Source organism: Phoenix dactylifera, chromosome 15 (genome assembly GCF_051530095.1).
Source record: "Phoenix dactylifera cultivar Ajwa chromosome 15, Ajwa_hap1_PhDact_Kaust_v1.1, whole genome shotgun sequence".
NCBI lineage: Eukaryota > Viridiplantae > Streptophyta > Magnoliopsida > Arecales > Arecaceae > Phoenix > Phoenix dactylifera.
In genome coordinates this window covers 24,609,579-24,630,326 of record NC_143204.1, presented here as the reverse complement: position 1 = coordinate 24,630,326, position 20,748 = coordinate 24,609,579, and the positions used below count along the sequence as shown (strand labels likewise).

The following is a 20,748-nucleotide window of genomic DNA, read 5'->3' as shown; positions in this document are numbered from 1 at the left end:
TCCGTGCACAAGCATTTTATCTAGAGTGGGCCAGGATCGCATTGATTTGAGCTACCGACAAAATAATTGAGCCCAGGCCCAAATTATTTCCTTTTTGCTGGGACCAAGGTATTAAGGCTACTTGGTCTGACCTCGACAATTAATTGGCTCAGCAATTAATTAGTATTCCCTCACTTAATCTTGCAATATATCCAGATTCAACAGATTCACTCTTCTATCTATTATTGGGAAAATTGTAAAAGTCAAGTTGCATGTGGCTCTCAAAATTTTAAGACAAATAATGTTAGTTTCAAGGTGACATTTTTTTAAAGAAGGTGAATCACAGCTAGCCAATTTATATCACATTTCTGATGGGCCTTCTTCATCGCTCCTAACAAAGTTATTGGCTCAAGCCCAAAAAAGCACGTTCGTACGGAACTTTTAGAGAGGGCACTCCTGCAAAAGCATCGATGCTTCGATTATTTAGCCCTTTCGCATTGAAGCATTATTAGTTGCTTTTCATAAACAAAGCTAACAGCAACAAAGAATCTTACAATTGAATTGTACTTTTATCAATATTGTTGACCATGACTTTATTAACCTACGCAGAAAACTACCTGCAAATCGTGGCCCCCCTCCCTTGCCCCTGAGCCAGATTATAGGTCTTGATTCTGTTGGTTGCTCCTACACTAAAGTAAAGTAAGTAGCTGTTGTACCAAAAAAAAAAAGAAAAGAAAAGAAGAAGAAGAAGAAGAAGAAGAAAGACCACGTACAAGGTAAACTAACTCCATTCAACACGGTAAATGCTCTCTCTCTCTCTCTCTCTCTCTCTCTCTCTCTCTCTCTCTCTCTCTGTGTGTGTGTGTGTGTTCTAGCAAAGAAACTACATTCCTTTGGTTCGAGGCAACGGTAAGTTCTGACAAAAAAAATATTCCTTTGGCTTATTAAGTGATGCAGCTATCAACATTATATCAATTTCATGAGTATTGCTTCATGATTTTCCTACAAAATTTATTCAAAAACTGCTGTGCAGTGCGGCTTTATTGCTCGTCATGCATTATATGGCTGACTGAATGTAACATGCAGCTTATAGACCCGTTGAATGGATCATGGACAGGAATCTTATAATAGCCCCGGCTCCCAATCACCTCCCCTTCTCCAAAAATGCCCTTCTGTACCATCTCTAGAGTTCCAAGCCCACTTTGCTCTTTACCGCTACAGCAACGGTCCTGTTTGGGAAAGCTGTTGGTAGTAGAGCTTTTGAAAGTAGAGCTGTTGGAAGTAGAGTTGTCTGAAGCAGAGCATTTATAAAAAGCTGTTTGCTGTTTGGTAACTTGAAAGAGTAGATGCCCTACAAGCCAATTGCAATATGTATTGCGAAAGGTTTTTTCTTTTGATTTGTCCAAATCATGTACATGACATTTAAATATGAATAAAGGCGTTATGTTTTATCATATGCTGTTGATTATATTTATGATAAACTCCTTAGTTTAGGACAATGGTTTTAAGACTATGATGAGATCATACTAGTGAGACTTAAAATCCTAAAATCCTAATCTTAAATATTCCCAGTCATTGGTACATTGAGTCGGGGATCAATGATTACCGGAAAGACTGGCATGTCTTATGTATGCTCGATGCAGAGGATGATTGATCTCACAATCATTTGTGTGGAGACACTAATACAAAGATGTGGGTGCTCATTAGAGGAATGAGTTTACTGAATTGACCTACAAAGAGAAATCTTATGAAATTTTACTTACATGTCAAAAGATGATTCTCTTAGTGGGAGTTGTGCAACTGATCCTATGACCTGAGATCACCATTGGAGGGCGGACACTTGGACGCCTCGTGGAGATTGTACACTTTGGATTAACGTTTGAGGTATTCTACTAATTCTGCATTTATTTTATATCATTTGATTGTAATCATTAAGGTGATCTAGGCTTAAAAGGGTTTCATGCATAGGGACTTTATTAAGAAATTTTTAAAATCCCTAGCTTCCGCTGCGCATTATAACATGCTAAAACCCTACAGTGGTATCAGAGCCATCCTTAATTGGTTCAATCAAATAATTATGTATGATGTATGATTATTAATTTACTATGAGATAGTAATGTCATATGCTTAGAGAAATGTTGAAATGTATGATTAATATATGATATGTTATGTAATAAAATATCATGATATGAAATTTTCCATATGAAAATATGTTGAAGCATGTTAATTAATTGCTTATGATTTATACATGCTATGAGATAGCCATGATGCATAATAGTTTATTTTAGACATGTTAAATGTATGTTACAATTAAAGAATGTGCTAGAGACTAGTAAGCCCTCAATAAAAATTATATTAAGTCATAGTGTTGAAAAACTTTGAGCTAACCCATTCTAGAACAATTAATCTAATTGGTGTCTAAGGAAAGCACTAAAGGTGGTTACTTAATTAGGACCTTACTCTCTGAGTAAGGGGAGCCTCCCACCTGCTTACCTGGCCAATTGTTTGATTGCCTATTATGGATAAGCTTAATATTGATATAACACTATTGATAGCCTTCCTTCATGCCTCGATATTATTATGTCAAGATCCATGCTAGTTTGTTGTGCTAACACAAGACTTGCAATGGGGACTGATGTTATACTGTCTTGGTGCATTAAGATGCTTATGGCATATTTTAATATATTGCCTTGTTGTGCAACCACAAGGGCAATATTATTCGAATATGACTATATGGAAATGAAGGGTTTGACTTAACTAAAATATTATTGTTTGCTGTGCTAACACAAGGCAATAAGTATTTTAAGAGGACAAGATAAAGTTGAGAATTGCATGAGATGCAATTGGAAAGAGTTTCCTACCTTTGAACTCATAAGAGTTTGTTGTGTAAACACAAGGCTTTTTATGATGAATTAGGATCTCAACCCTACTAAGAAAAATTATATTTTCACGTTTATCATAGGGGAGGGCTATGATATTCGATAAAAATAGTAGGAGACAAATTAGATTAAAGTCCTTATCTAGTTGCAAACATGTCATCATGATTGGTCTGCTTATATTAGTTTTGTTCTTGCATATGTAGAATTATTAAATGGCTTCTTCACTTTCACTAAGAGGCATCTTAGATGCCAACAAGTTGACCGGACCAAACTATGTGGACTGGTTGAGGAATTTAAAGATAGTACTCACTCAGGAGAAAATTTCCTATATACTTGAAACCCCTGATCTTGGAGATCTAGGGGATGATGCTATAGAAGAGGAGGTTGCCACACATAAGATGTGGAAAAATGACAGTGTGACTGTCAAATGTATCATACTTGCCTCTATGAACAATGAATTACAGAGGCAACATGAAGGCATGGACACTCAATCCATACTTCTCAATTTAAAAGAGTTGTATGGAGAACAAAGCAGGACTGCTAGGTATGAGATATCTAAGCAGTTGTTCCGTGCTAGAATGAATGAAGGAACTTCAGTGCAAAACCATGTTCTTATGGTTATAGACTTGATCACCAGATTAAGTCAATTAGGTTTTGCTATGGATAGTGAGCTCAGTCAGGATTTGATCCTGCAATCACTGCCTGATTCATTCTCTCAGTTTGTTGTGAACTTTCACATGAACAAGCTGAACACCTCCCTCCCCGAGTTGTTAAATATGCTCAAAACAGCTGAAGGGCATATTAAGAAGGATAAAGGTCCACTCCTTCTTATAAATAGCACCTCTATGAGGAAATCGGGAAATAAGGGTTCTAAGAAACGATTGAACCCCAAGAGTAGCATCAAAAAGAAAAAAGAAAAGAAAAACTCCGGATCAAGTACCTGTTTTCATTGCGGCAAAGCTGGCCACTGGAAAAGGAATTGCAAGAGTTTTCTTGCAAGTATGAAGACCGATGCAAGAGTTGCATCAAAAGGTATGTTTATGTTACATGCCAACTTGTCATTAAGTTCTTCAAATTCAAATTCATGGGTATTGGATACCGGCTGTGGTTTTCACATTTGCAAATCTTTGCATGGACTACAGAAAATTAAAATTTTGAAGAAAGGTGACTTCGAGCTGTATGGCGCTGGAGGAGAGTCCATCCAGGCTGAAGCTGTTGGAACCTACAACTTGGAATTGCCTTCGGGAAAGCTCCTACAATTAGAAGATTGTTATTATATGCCCAAAATTATTAGAAATGTAATTTCCATTCCTTTGTTGTTAAAGAAAGGTTTTGAAATTAATGGAAAGGGCAATGGTTGCTCTATTTATTTTTCTAATAAGCATCTTTGCAATGGCATTATGGAAAATGGTCTTCTAGTTTTATTACTTAATGACAATGTCTTTCATATTAATAAAAGCAATAAAAGAAAGAGAGAGGAAGTGAATAATACCCTCCTTTGGCATTGCCGACTTGGTCACATAAGTGAATCAAGAATTAACAAGTTATACAAAGAAGAGTTCTTTGATCCTTATGATTATGAATCATTAGGAACTTGTGAATCTTGTCTTATGGGAAAAATGACCAAGTCTCCATTCACTGGACATGGAGAAAGGGCAAGTGAGTTATTAGGACTTATACATACAGATGTATGTGGTCCTATGACAACTCCAGCTAGAGGTGGATACTCTTACTTCATCACATTCACTGATGATTTATCAAGGTTCGGATTTGTGTATCTTATGAAACATAAATACGAAGCCTTTGATAAGTTTAAAGAGTATCAAAGTATGGTTGAAAAACAAACCGGAAAGTGTATTAAAATCCTTCGATCTGATCGAGGAGGTGAATACCTTTCTAGTGAATTTTTAAATCATCTTAAAGAAAAGGGCATTCTCTCTGAATGGACACCTCCGTATACGCCACAACTAAATGGTGTAGCTGAACGGAGGAATCGTACTCTATTAGATATGGTAAGGTCCATGATGTGCTTTACAGATCTTCCTATTTCCTTCTGGGGTTATGCCTTAGAAACTGCTACATATGTGCTAAACAGGATACCTTCAAAATCTGTATCTAGTACTCCATATGAGATATGGAGAGGTAGAAAGCCCAATCTTAAATATTTTAAAATATGGGGCTGCCAAGCATATGTCAAAAGAAATTTTGGACATAAGCTAAGTGCTAGATCAGATAAATGTACATTTATAGGTTATTCCAAAGAAAGTATTGGATATCTCTTCTATCACCCTACTGAACAAAAGGTATTTGTTAGTAGGCATGCCACTTTCTTAGAAAAAGAGTTTATCTTAGAAAAGGGCAGTGAAAGAAGAATTGAACTTAATGAAGTTCAAGACCTACAAATAGAAACACAAGAAATTCTTCAACCAAATGTACCCATTGATGAAGTACAACCACAACACACATCTCCTCTCCAAAAGTCAGATAGAGTGCGAAATGCACCTAAGAGGTATGGGTTTATCATTGAGAATGATGAAGCCCACATCATCGAAAATGATGATCCTCTGACCTATTCGGAAGCTATCATGAGTAATGACTCTAACAAATGGTTAGAAGCTATGAAATCCGAAATAGACTCTATGTATACCAACCAAGTATGGACTTTGGTTGATGCACCAGAAGGTGTTAACCCTATAGGTTGCAAATGGGTCTATAAGAAGAAGATTGGAGCAAATGGCCAAGTAGAAACCTATAAGGCTAGATTGGTGGCAAAAGGTTTCAGGCAAAAGCAAGGAATTGACTATGATGAAACTTTTTCACCAGTTGCCATGCTTAAATCTATTCGGATTTTGCTTGCAATAGCTGCATACTATGATTATGAAATTTGGCAGATGGATGTCAAAACCGCCTTCCTTAATGGTTATCTTGAGGAAGAGATTTACATGACACAGCCAGAAGGATTTGTCTCAAGTGGGAGAGCAAATCAAGTATGCAAGCTTAAGAGATCCATTTATGGATTAAAGCAAGCATCGAGGAGTTGGAACATCCGTTTTGATACAACAGTCAAAGAGTTTGGTTTTATCAAAAATGTGGATGAACCATGTGTGTACAAGAAGACTAGTGGGAGTGCCGTTGTCTTCTTAATATTGTATGTAGATGACATACTAATCATTGGAAATGATATTCCAATGTTACAATCGGTCAAGACTTGGCTATCAAAAAGCTTTTCCATGAAAGACTTGGGAGAAGCATCCTATATACTTGGTATAAAGATCTATAGGGATAGATCTAAAAGGATGCTAGGCTTGTCCCAGTCTAAGTACATAGATCGTGTGCTAAAAAGATTCAGCATGGAAGGAAGTAAAAGAGGTTACTTACCTATGAGTCATGGCATACGTCTCTCTAAGAAGATGTCTCCTAAGACATCTGAAGAGAGGAATAGAATGAATTCTATTCCCTATGCTTCGGCAGTAGGATCAATTATGTATGCTATGCTATGTACTAGGCCTGATGTTGCTTATGCCTTAGGCATAACAAGCAGATTCCAGGCTGATCCAGGAGAAAATCATTGGATAGCTGTGAAAAATATTCTTAAGTACTTAAGAAGGACTAAAGATATTTTTCTAGTTTATGGAGGATCTGAGTTGAAACTAGAAGGATTTTCTGATTCTAGTTTTCAATCAGATCCAGATGATAGCAAGTCCACTTCAGGGTATGTCTTTACCCTAAATGGTGGTGCAGTGAGCTGGAAGAGTTCCAAGCAGTAAACTGTAGCTGACTCAACTACTGAGGCAGAATACATCGCTGTAAGTGAAGCCGCTAAGGAAGCTGTCTGGATGAAGAAGTTCATCGCTGAGTTGGGAGTAGTTCCTGAGATTGCTGGACCAGTTTCAGTTTATTGTGACAACACTGGAGCTGTTGCTCAAGCAAAGGAACCAAGATCTCATCACAAATCCAAGCACATTCTAAGACGCTTCCACCTCGTTCGAGAGATCGTCGAGAGACAAGACATAGTCATTGAACGAGTAGACACAAAGAACAACTTAGCAGACCCGTTCACTAAAGCTCTACCACAACAGCAGTTCGATCGCCACCTCGATTGTATGGGGATAAAATATAAGAGCGATTGGCTTTAGTGCAAGTGGGAGATTGAAAGAGTAGATGCCCTACAAGCCAATTGCAATATGTATTGCGAAAGGTTTTTTCTTTTGATTTGTCCAAATCATGTACATGACATTTAAATATGAATAAAGGCGTTATGTTTTATCATATGCTGTTGATTATATTTATGATAAACTCCTTAGTTTAGGACAATGGTTTTAAGACTATGATGAGATCATACTAGTGAGACTTAAAATCCTAAAATCCTAATCTTAAATATTCCCAGTCATTGGTACATTGAGTCGGGGATCAATGATTACCGGAAAGACTGGCATGTCTTATGTATGCTCGATGCAGAGGATGATTGATCTCACAATCATTTGTGTGGAGACACTAATACAAAGATGTGGGTGCTCATTAGAGGAATGAGTTCACTGAATTGACCTACAAAGAGAAATCTTATGAAGTTTTACTTACATGTCAAAAGATGATTCTCTTAGTGGGAGTTGTGCAACTGATCCTATGACCTGAGATCACCATTGGAGGGCGGACACTTGGACGCCTCGTGGAGATTGTACACTTTGGATTAACGTTTGAGGTATTCTACTAATTCTGCATTTATTTTATATCATTTGATTGTAATCATTAAGGTGATCTAGGCTTAAAAGGGTTTCATGCATAGGGACTTTATTAAGAAATTTTTAAAATCCCTAGCTTCCGCTGCGCATTATAACATGCTAAAACCCTACATAACTACATTTTTAAAGTACTGTGATACTTTAACATATGTTTGGTAAACAAACTGAGAAAATACTTTTGTATGACAAAATGACTATAAAGGACATTACCAGTATTATACAACAGAGCATAATAAAATATAATATATATTAATACATAAATATGTGATATAGTATAATATTAATGTAATGTAATATAATATTATTATAATATAGTACTATAACATTATGTATTATAGAATAATAATTTAATATAATATTAAATTATTTAACATAACATATCAATGTATTATGATATAATGTAATATAATATTATATTTATAGTATAATACAATAATAAATATATAAAATATTATAATTATTAGTGTAAATTAATTTTTCATCCTTCTAATGACTATTTATCTCTCTAACAAATTTTCTAACTAGGTGATAAACTTGGTTAACTAATTACTAATATTTTTATTTATTTATTTATTTATTTAGATTAGATTATTTGCCACTCACTCATTATTATTTATTTATTTATTTATTTATTACTTTTTTTATTGAAATATAGAGGGGTCGCCGGCCATGGGTGGTGGCCGACATGGTGGCTGCCACCATGGGCAGCCACGAGCTCCCAAAACAAAAAAAGAAAAAAAAAAGAAGAAGAAGAAGGAACAGATGCGGCGACGTTGAGAGGAAGAAGAAATAGAGAGGGGGAGGGAGAAGATGGGTGAGAGAGGAAGAGGTGGGATGAGAATTTTGGGGGAAAAAGTGTAATTTAAATGAGGATATTTTAGTCCAAAAAACAGCTTGCCGACAAAGCTGAAAACAACGTTTTCGAAAAGATCCAAATTGGAGCTTCTCCCCAAAAGCTGTTTTCAGCTTCCTGCAAAAACTGAAACAGCTTTCCGAAAATTTTACCAAACATCATTTTTTATCTAAAAGTACTTTTGGAGAGCCAGAAAGTGCTTTTTGGCCCTCCAAAAGCTCCCCCAAACAGGGCATAAAAGTAAGAGCATATTGATGTAGGGAATCAAACAGTTTTCCCACATCTTCATTAATTTGGTAAGAAATTGAATAAATTCTCTAAAATTATAGAGGATCAAAATAATTCTCCAAACCTTCGTAAACTTGAAAATGATTTTCGAGCTCTTCATTTAGTAAAATAATCAAACGAATCTTCTATGATTACAAGAGATCAAAATGATTCTCCAAATCTTTATCAACTTAAAAAGAAATTATGCAAATCTTCTTATGATTACGTGACTATTATGGCAACTTAAGAGATTCTTTTCTCTTGTATTGAAAAGTTTTTTCTATTATTTTTTATTTAAATTTTGAATGTAGTACTCTTTGTAATCTTGATAATATATATAATCATGTACTGTTCTTATAAATACAATGACATACATGCTCAATTCTCATGTTAAAATTGAACCACGTCTACTTTTATATTGGTGTCAGAGCCCTTCTCTCTACCATCTATGGCCACATCAAACTCATCCCTAGGCATTCAGGTATCCCTACGTACCTATCAACTCTAAGCATAGGAAATTGTGTCGTGGAAGCTGTCACAAACAAACTCCTCCTGTTGGAGAACTCAAATGCTTGGTCTTATTGAGAGCCAAGATCTCCTAGGCTTTATCGATGGAGATTTTCCAATATCTTACAATTGAGATACGAGTCCTTTGTATTGGTTGTTTAAGCACGGTGATAGTAAAGGGCTCATAACATGGTCCCAACTTACTTAGTAGCCAAAACGGTGAGACTATTCTTGATATTTCTTCCCCTAGCTGATTATTTACCACTACCACCTGTAGCTACAACTACTTCAGGTTCTAAATGCATACATCTCCAAGATGGCTAGTTATCTGCACCGAACTTCAATTTTTTTAACTGAACTTTGCGAAATAAATATAATTTGTTTGTCAGTTTCTGTTTGTTGCCCGATTTTTTTTCATGACTTCCTTAATTTAACAAACATTGGATTCCTTTGTTTAATTGACCTATTTACTGAATTCTGGAGAACAAAATAACCAAAAAGACCAAAGTTTTGAATACCGATTTATGACAGAAGGGTAATATATAAAATTACACCAACCATCACAATAATCCATATTAAGAAATTATGGGAGAAGGTGATGACAGAAAGATTAAAAAAGATGAAAATTTAGAGCCAAAATAAATCTATCCCTTTTGTTTTATGCTCTTGCACCACTAACTAGAGGATTTATAAGGATCAAGAGAAAAACCTAGACATGGTATTTTCAACCCTAAGAAAGCATATGAAAGAACAATAGTGTAATTTGGTTAGCATAGGAGAGGACTTAATGCTTAAAAAGTATTCCGTATGATACGGACAGTTATGGAGAACTGACAGTGTTGGGGGTAAGTGGAATCTCTCGGTATAGCCTGCAGCAAGAATTAGTTCTAATCTAAGCCTACATCTGCTAACGCATAAATGACTAAATGAGCTTCCTATTGATATGTAGGAGGTGACATAGTGTATCTTACTTGCAAATAATGATGTTGATTGATGATGAATAAAATTGAAAGCTTAGTAATCTCAAGGGATGCTTTGATGGACGAGGTCACTATATATCATCGCTGTCATCCTCCAAGCCTTTTTCTGTCAACATGGCTTCAGCTATGAAGCACAACTCTCATTTGAGAATTTTGAGCCAATTTCTCTAACTGTCAACCTGTTAACAGTCCTCATGATTTAATAACCTGCCATCCCAATTCCCAATGCAAACTTGTGTCATGTTAATGACAAAACGTTGTGTAAATCATCATTTGTCAGCAGAATATGTATATTCCTATCATGTTTAAATCTTCTGCACTTTTGTAGGATAAGTGTGTTAAATGACTAAGAAAACTTGGAGAAAACTTAATTCAATGCTTTCATAAATATGCAATGCATGTTCAGTACTAAGAAAGTTGAAAACAAGGCTGAAGCCAATGACACAAAATTGATGGCTGAAATATAATTTTCATCATCATTTTTGGTAGCTTAGGGGTCTGTTATCTAGAAAATTTAGAGACATGTAATTTGTGATTTCTGTCTGCCTCTAAAACTTACAAGAGATTTTATCAGGGCCTGTAATTTGTATGGTGCAGATGCAGAGTGTTAGGTGATATGGAGGGTACAAATTTACCTTATAGCCTGTGCAGCAATTTTCTGACCTTATTTTGAACGTGTTTCTCAAATATTTGTATAAATATTTTCGTCATAATATAACTGCTAAGCTAGATAGCTTCCAAATTGTCAAGCCAATATCTCATGATACTTCAAGGCTATGTATGACGAGATTGACATACCATCTATCTAACGATATTATTGTTGTCTGTTTTTGCAGTCATGGCTGAGGGTATCCCAACAACTTCACACCGTCGGGCAAGTCCTTGTTGGTGCTGTGTTGGGATCCACCTGCAGTATTACATGGTTCTGGATGTGGCATTCTTTTGTATTGAACGCATTTATTTTCTCTTTATTGGTTCGGATCATGGTGGTTCTCAGTTCAGTGACATTCTGCATGGCCTTCTTGCTTTATGTAGTTCGGTACTGGCTCGGGGAAGAGAAATAAACATCGTGGACAAGTAGAAATTGTTGGATACCAAACAAGCAATCGTTTTGTTCTTATAGAAGCATTCTAGTACGTGAGAAAAATAGTTTCACATGATCAAGTGTGGAGCAACAATCATAACAATTTCCTGAAAGTGGTAGAAGATCAGACTTGAAAGCTTGGCGATTGCTGTCTGGAATGCCTTGGAGTGCAGGTAATTTCTGTAGTAACAGAAGGCCAAGTATGATTCTTTGCTGTCTCTATCTGTTTGTCATTAATGAGGCAAGGGGTCATTGCAATTGAAAGGAAAGTTAGCCAAGGCGTCCAATAAGGATCAGCAACGGTTTACTCAACCGAAGTTCAGGTCCAGAAAAATTGTAGCAAGACTACTAGTCTCACAAGTTGTACATATCAAGATTTGTCGACCATCATTTCCTTTTTGATTGCCTTGCTGAGAGATGTGATGTTTATATATTACACATCGTGTTTCAGGAGTGTATCACAATACAAGCATCTTCTTTTCTTTCCTATTGTCATATGGCTGTTAGATTGACCATGGCGTACAACATACCAAATTTAAGACACGGCTTGATTGTACCTCTTTGTTGATGGGAGATCATTTAAGTAGTAATGATGCCAGAAAAGCCTCCCATTTGTACTGTAAAGATTGAATTAATTCCTCGCTTACAAATTTTTTGCTGAGATCCTTGCTGATAAATTTTATTGGTAGCTATCTAGAACTTCAATACAGGCTTCCAGTATCATGTATCAAGGCATGATTGAATGGACCATGAGCTATTGGAATGGCTAAGAGATATTATACCTCTTTGAAAGGTTCATGATCAAACTTAAGCTAACAAATAATCAGATGAATCATAATTTAACTAAAAAATAATCTTTTTTTCTGTTAATGCTGCAAAGTTTATAAACTGGGGTACTTCTGGAACCCAATTACATTAGTCCTGGAAGCAGGTACCACGAGCAAGTTAATTTTTAAGGCTCTTTTAGGATAGCCTTAGAAACATCAAATTAAAGAAAGATAGCTGTTGGGAGTGGTGGATTTTTTGTTAAAGAACCTTTTTTCTTTCTTTCTTTCTTTTTTTTTTTTTTTTTTGAACTAGGATAGTAGGATAGGAGAGAGCTTGGCTGAAAATATGGCAAGAGTAGGTCATTGGTATCCAACCTCTAATAACCTTGCCAACCACACTAGTTCACAGCCTCGTCAGTGATGGTGTGTTGAATTCACGACAGTCAAACAATAGAGAACTCATGGGGACGAACAAGTTCCATAGCTCCAGAGATGACCCAACAAAAGATTTTAACCGTTCACTGTAGCTAGAGGACCAGCCTATTGTATTTTGTCCAGATGTTGCCCAATGTAACTTACACCAAAATATCGCACAGAAGCAGCAAACCTTCACTTCATAACCTTATCCTCATCCACGGGGAAGCATCATCAGTTCATACGCCAAGAGGTCTTCACGTAAATACAAATATAAAACCCAAGTTTTCACAACTCAGTAGCTCTGTCACAGTCTCCCGTTTTGTGTTGAAGCAGGAGATTCAATCCAAGGAGTTGCAACAGAAGACATAGCAATACACAAGCCCACTTCTCAATGTGCTCTCATAGAACTATTATTTACTTAAGCAGCACAAGAAGAATAATATGTTGCAGATAACAAGAGCAAGCCCTAACTCGAACTGGTCCCCTCAGGTTATGCAGAAGGGGGCAAATAAAAAAGCTCGAGGCTGCCATCAGTAATGGGAGCTACTTCATATATCTTGTACAGCTTTATCTGGCTCTATAATTATTCTGCTAGGAGAAAAGATATGAATTGATTGAGGAATGTGACTATCCGGATCTAGCTGTTTTCAGTGTTCATGGCTGTCTATGGTATTGCCTTCAGGAAAAGAAGGCTTGGATTCTGGAAGATAGGACCATACAATGACTGCAGCACCAAGGGTAGCAGCAAGACCAACTGAACCCCAAATCCATTTCTGCCTCCTCTTCTGCCTATGCTGCTGTTGCCGTGCCATTTCTGCAATCACGACAGACATTAGACATATTCGACGGATCCACATCTCTTCATTTTCCGATGGTTTGAAGAATCCGTCATATTCAGTTTTCGACATATTCAGATAAATAATCACATGCCATTTGCAGATAATGATTGATCAAATGAGCCAAAGAATTCAGGAAACATGACACATAGAAATTGGCATATTTGCAAAGCTTATGAAGGAAAAAAATATAAAGAAAAAATAGTTTTAATGGCATCGTTAAGTATGCGATCTATTCACAAACATTTTAATGTAGGCTGTCTGAGTTCAATTAGAGTAATAAAACAATTACAAATTTATTAAGCAAAACAATAATTCTTTTTAATATTCACAAGACCAGATAAAAGTCTGCTTATTTGCTTAAATAGTTAATTGAGATTTGCAAGTAATTCAGGTGGACAGTGAAACAAACATAGTATCTTATGAGCTGTACTAAAGATGCAGATAAGTTGAAGTGGACCAAGTTACAGCCATTGGGCCAGAAAAGTCGAGAATGCACAGGCAGCACAATATCAAACTAAGTTTTCACTAAGAATGTCAATTAAATGTTGCTAATCCAAAATTATTTTGTGAAATGATTATGTCAATTAAAGGTCATTTGAGTTAAAATACATATGCAGAGAAGTTAAATTTTCCGAATCAAAGCAGGTCGAGAGATGGTAATCATACATAGAAGGCTCCTGCAGTTCTATGGTTCAACATTCCGTTTTTGCATAGTTCATTTTAATAGCAACTACTGAAGCAGCAGTTCAGGGGTTCAACACCAAAATTCTACATGTATCCTATGGAGTTTGGATCAGTAACAAAAACAAAGGAACTTCACTACTGTCATATCTACCCAAAAATGACTGATGTGAGATCCTCTATGCACGGCTGCCATAACATGCAAATACCTGAAATAAATATTACAGACACCTATTAATTAATTTTTAGGTTCCTATTCTTCTTCCTTTTTCCTGTTTTTGAGGAGGGGGATAGAAAATAGTTAACAAATTATGTTCTTAAACAAAGAAATATCTGAAAGAATTTATTCCATCTCCACTATATTTTTCATAGAAACAATTTGTAAATCAACTCCAATTCCTCTCTCAGTGCCGCAAAGCAATATATCCATGAGCTTGCATTCAGATTTATAAATCCTTCCGCACCAGAAATCATAGTCTGAAATCCCATACACTTGTCATCCAACCAAGGACATTATCCTTTTCCATTGCAGCTTTCTCAAATTCATCATAATTCTTTACAAGGTAAATGCAGGTTTATCCTGCGTTTGTCCATTCCAATCAGACCCTATAGCTTCCAATTGGCTTTCCGTCACATATTTGTCTACCACTTCAACTTTTGAATGACCCATCTTCTACATTTAAAATTCCAATGCACAAAACATTACAAACCCTATATCATAATATTTTCCCCTTGTATTTTCACCCTTTTGCCCTTTTCCTGTATGATCTTTTATTTCTAAAAGAAAGCAAATTCCCACCTGTAGTGTCACCCCAAAATTGTACAAAGAGAGGATGGGTCAGAACAGATCACATGCAGCATCTCAGAAACACAAAACAAACTTCTAGGTGGCCCGTTGAAGACTCTTAGAGAGATCATTCAGAAGTTATAGAAGCAAACTACAGTAACCTGTGCCCAGAGTAGCAGATATGTTGCAAAGCTTGCAAATAGCAATTCTGTATCAACAATATTAATTTGGTCCACACTAATTTTACATTTTTAAAAAAAATCAAATTGCTAGGTCTCATCTGTTTTAAGTTAGAAGTTTTCAAGGCATAATTACAAGTTTTCAAGATGCCTAAAGTACATAATAATGGATGGTGACAATTGATTGCATGCACTAAAATGATTCAGTATCTTCAAGGCCAAGGCTTTTATTATTTCTCCACAAGAAAAAACAGACTTATTTCATCTTTTTGACTGAGTTCAGGAAGCCTATGTAGTCAAGGCCCATTCTTTTGCTGTCCAGCAGCGGCTAAATTGCAACTAACCAAGTCGGGGGAAAAGGAACCAAGAGGAATATTCTTCTCTGTATATCATTCTGCATGTATGACTCAAAACATAATGTTCAAGTTCACGAGTGTTATGGTCTAAAACTACCAGACATGTAGTGTACACTTAACCAAAAGGCAACCATGAGAAAATCATGTAATCCTTTGAACAACAGACTATAAGACTATTGGTTGATTATTGTAGATGCCCATATCTGTTAATAAGCCTATAATTGATGCAGAAAAAACAGCAGTTCATTGCTTGGAGGTAAATGTCACTAGAGGAGGAGACAAGAAAACAGAATAAGTTTAGCATGCTTACCAACAGCTTCTTGGTTTCTTTGAGACATCTCTCTGTTTGCAGCTTCATAATAATGAAGCCGATCCCATAACCTTGCTATCTCAAAGTTCTTTGCCTCAATCCAAGGTTCCACCTCCAGCTCAACTTCAGCACGGGAAAAAACCCTTCCCACAGAAGCAGCCACAAAATGTGCAATAACAATTTGTCGACACAACTCCTCCGCAGGATCTATACATGATTGTTCATCCTTCTCATCTGTCACGGCTGGGGGGGAAGGAAGACTCAATCCCGCAAGTGAGAGGTGTTGACTCAACATCTGCCATTGGTTTTGCAAGTTCTCCAGTGCTTCTTCTGCCTGCTTCCTCCTCTCAATTTCGAGCAATAAATTAAGTCTCATCTCACGCAGTTCATTTTCCATATTTCGATATGAAGATTGGGAGGCACCCTCGCTAGAAATCTCTACAGTGTGGAAAAAAAAAGAAGTGAGCCTAATTTGCCACCTTTGAGAAAAGTGTATATTATGATTACATACAGATCAAGGATCAAAGATGCAGTGTGGCACTATAACTATATAAAGTGCTCTAGCTTGTAAAATGGAAAAAATCCACCATCATTGCTTTAGAAAACTTGTCTGAATGCTAAAGTGGTTAACTAAAGGTGTGCTGCTGAGCAAACAGTGTACAGTGCATTAAGTCTGTTACATCTTCTCATGAAAGGGTTATTTGTCAGTAAAGAAGAGGTAAATGCTAGGGCTACCTATCTAACATTCTATTTATAGATGTGATGGAGATGTTAGGAGAGCCTCTCATATATGCATTAATAGGTTGTGGGTTACTAAAAAGGTTCATTTTCGGATCCAGATAAGTGAACAAATACTGATGGAAGAGTTAATTTCATGGATTCAAATTCAACCATATACAAGCAAAACATAAAATTACTTTAACGTTATAGAAAAAACAACTCTTTTCTCCTTTTCCTGCTTTAGTTTTCTTTATTTTTGTTAACAAATAAATCTTCCTCTTAACACCATGAATAAAGAGACAGACAACTGCCTTAAATTTTCCCTCTCTGGTGAACTGTCCTAGTTTGTACGATCTCCATTGCATGTCAAAACACGATTGACATGTAAAAGCCAGAGCAACTGGACCTATCTTTCAGGTTCTCAAAATGGATAATACAGGTATCAATTAAAGTTTTTTGTTCAGAACTATAAAGGCCTCTTAAATTAAACCAATCTTGCATGCAATATCATACAAACATGTGAAGCACTTTTCATATTTGATAAGGGAAACATATAACTAATCAAAAGAGTATGAAAAAACAGAGAATGAAAAGCTGATAGATCAAAATTAAACAACTTAAACAAGATAAAAGTTAGAAGAGAAGGGTACCTTCAAAGGCATCAAAATACTCCCCAAGAGGTGTACTTGGCTTCCACCCGTCACCAAGCTCCGTATTACTAGTTGTGCCCAATGAGTTTTGCGGATCAAAGAAATCTTCATTCTCCCCATCTTTTTCTGGATCAAGAGCAACAGGGTTTGCCACTTCTGTAGCTGCAACAGGGCCATCACTCAACCAAGCATCTTGAAACTTCTTGTGATGTTCAATTGAAACAGATTCACCTTGACTTCCATTTCCATTCACAGCCTTGTGTTCCCCTTCAAGCTTCTTCTCATGAAAACCATTCGCAGTCTCTTCAGCACCCTTTCCGTTCACCATTTCAGCCTTCTTCTCCACTTCTTCCGGCGGCGGCATCTGGGACCCAGCGACATCATTCTGGGATAAGCTCTTGAGAAGGCCGGGGCCGCGCCTCTTGTGGTTGATGATGTAAGGTGATGGTGGGAAAGAAGACGGCATGTCAGGAAGCAGAGTGGTCTCCGGGGTGGCATAGAGTGCGGGCAAAACATTGGGACAAGGGATGCTCTTCTTTCCAGACGGAATCGGAGGCGCTTTCTCCACCTTCACCGGCACCGGGGGAGGCCTCAGGGTGGGGTTCCGAGACGCACTGGGCTCCAATAGCCCATCCAAGGCGATTGCCGTGAAGGTCGGCATGGCTACCAAGAATTACAAACGAAGCCTCTTCAAACAGATTAAAGATCGAATCTTTCCAAACATTCAAGTCCTACTTCACAAAGATTCGATCAAGAACAACCAGTTTACGAGAACTTTGTTGAGCTGAACCGAATCCTCTATCTAATAATACCAAATCATAGGCGACATGAAGTTACGTTTAATCAATTTTTTTTGAGCGTTTCTTCCATCCTATGCGAGTCGAAACCAGGAGGCTTCTTCCTCCTGATGAAACCGTAATTCAGAAAGTATTTCGATCGAGACTATCCACTTATTAACTCGGAATCCTAACGATCCAGGTATACCAGGTCGGATGTCAGGGGATTTGGATCGCAAGACCCGCAAAATCGAAACCCTAGCTGATTCTCAACCCTTGAGTTCGGTCCCAAGAAAGAGTAAAACCGTGATTTACCTCCATCGAAGATGACTGCTAGAAACCCTAGCTGGTTCTCCTTCCCAAATCCTTTTGTTTTCCATAAAAGGAATAAATTACAGAGAGGGAATAAATTACAGAGAGGGTTAGAAAAACAAACGCCCCCACCCCCCGGCTAAATTCACCGCTTAAAAGGCACCCAGCCATTATCTCATTCTGAGAACCCTGTGGGGCCCAGGATGAGGTGATTTGATGAGGCGTGGGTGGTTCGCGAGGTCGGTCGATTGAACATCTCTCACAATTTATTTCCCGAGACTCTTGGGCCTTTAAGCCGGCAGGACAACGGCCTTTAAGCCGGCAGGACAACGGCCTCCCCGTAAACAGCGAACGCTGATCGTCGCTTTGTAGATATTTGATCGCTGTAAGGGGTGACCTGTCGAAAAATAAATGGTTGAATATTATGTTTGGTGTATTGTGAAACGACTGGATAGCTTGTGACCCGTGAGCAGCCACGTTTCCTCCTTGATGACCCGTGGCACCATCTTATCTGTCCGACGGCCTAAATCACTATAACCGAATTGTCGGGTAGTCAGGTCAGGTCAGACGCGGGATTCTGCGATCGAGTCAGGTCGTAAAATTCGAAAATAGGATGGACTTAATTGGGCGGAGATAGAACCACATTGGGCGAAAGCCCAATTTTTAACTCGATTTATATCTAACGCAAAAATTTGATATTGGATTCAAGTTATCAGTTCTAAAAGCTGCTATAAATTAAAACATAATTCTAATATATTCGATCAAGCGATATCAAAGTAAGTCATAAATCTATCTTATTTTATAAGAATTAAATGTGGAAATATTTATGGAAAGGGTTAATAGGTTCTACAAATGTAAATAACGATGCCTAGCTATTTTAAAGTGCACTGAAATTTTTGATTCTATACTTTATTATTTTATAGGAGTTCTTTCTTGTTGCTTTTTTTTTTCTCTGATCTTACTATTTTATTATTGAATAGATTTTTTTTCAAGGATGGAAATCTCCGTATGCACTAGATAATCCATAATCATTGGAGGCCCAATAAGATACTAAATTTAGGGATTTGGTAGAAACTCCGTAAGAGCACATGCTTGAACGTTAAGGGGGGAGTAATGGCATGATAAAGAAAGATGTAGAAAGAGAAACGTATGTTTATATATCTGTTGTATATGTGCGGGTAAGGCAATTAGGAGGGCATCCGTCCACTTATTCTTAGGTCTCTTGGAAGGGTCGAGTTACTTCAACACATGGGTGAGAAGGGCCCTGTTTGCGTTATTGGAGCTGGAGGATTCATCAGATCATAGCTTACCATAAGACTCCTAAAACTGTATAAATTATATATTTGGTTACCATTTTGTGGAAAAATTTTAAGCATGAATATGTCAGATATCCGCGACTCAATCCCACCCCAACATTATTATATTTTACTTGGCTTTTCCTTGCTTGTTGCTCGCTTCAGCCGGACGTGGCTTATGTAGTGGTCGGTATTCCTATGTGCTTCACCGCTAGAGATGAGATGACTTGTGAATGCAACTCTACACGATCCCAATTATGTTATTTATAGTTAGTTGCATGCATCACTTGATCTTCTAATTGTAGAATTAATATTATTCATAAGTCAATCTTACTTGTAGATTTTTTTTTTTTGGGAAGAATGTTACTTCGAGACTTGCATAGATGCTTATTTTATCTTACCGGGGCGTACAAGCTATTATTTTTACAAATAGGTGTTACTATCATGTGCTACTGAATTCTTGTGCTGTAGTTATTTATCTGAAGAGAAACTCCCATCACTAATCTCTCCATAAGAAGGCTGAACTCAACTTGTTTGTTGCTTTCACCCTCCAAGCAATGACCAACTCCGAGGATTCTGGAGAACTTGGATGGTCACAGACAACATGAAGAAGGTGACGCATTTGCTGGATCTTCCGAACGCTTGCACCAGGCTGACCCTATGAAAAGTTGACCTTGTCGATGGATTGGATCTTCGACGAGCCTACTCGAGGATGCGTCGGTGTCTTCCATGCTGAGCTAGTGGCTTTCGAATCCCCAGACCCTGAGGTGAGATGTTTCTGAGCATGGATCAGAAGTTTGTTGGTTAATTAGTCATGCTAGTAATACATATATGTATGTATGTACATATATTGCAAATACAGTAGGATATAACCACCACTGTTTGCATCTCGGCCTCTCGCATGTGGAAAGGGATGCCAATTTATACATACTTAAGTCACATAAAGTAGTTTGGATACTATGGCCTGTTACCTGCCATGAGGTTCTAAGAGAGTGAGAAATTGGCGGTTCACCGTAGTTTGGACTAGCATAAATTTGTGATTGTCTCTAAATTAAAGATGTGTTTGATCCTTTCAGAATGAAGTAATCAAGATAGCAATTGATGGTATGTTGAATGTCTTGAAATCATGGGCACACATCATCAGCAGGAGCTGTCACCCTTCATAAAAATTGAAAATTTCGAGAGGATGTGGCTCCATCCGGGCCATTCATATCTATTGAAAGAGAGGAGTCCCTAATCTACCACCCCAAGACGCCCTTAACGAATTAATATATACGGAGAAAGGACCTACTGTCCGCCTTTCCGAATAAATCCATCTCATCCGTTCGTAAGTAATGGAAGAAGACGCGGAGAGTCGACGCATAGATGGAC

General features: G+C 37.3%; 1 protein-coding gene across 1 annotated transcript; it reads right to left on the bottom strand.

Moving 5' to 3' along the window:
• Nucleotides 1–12,563: 12,563 nt before the first annotated feature.
• LOC103711546 (uncharacterized) lies at nucleotides 12,564–18,313 on the bottom strand. The gene is made up of 3 exons (XM_008797726.6): nucleotides 16,995–18,313; nucleotides 15,625–16,062; nucleotides 12,564–13,286 (listed from the first exon to the last, which is right to left on the bottom strand). The coding sequence occupies exons 1-3, from the start codon at nucleotides 17,653–17,655 to the stop codon at nucleotides 13,120–13,122; spliced, it is 1,266 nt and encodes a 421-aa protein (XP_008795948.1). The 5' UTR covers nucleotides 17,656–18,313; the 3' UTR covers nucleotides 12,564–13,119.
• Nucleotides 18,314–20,748: the final 2,435 nt, after the last annotated feature.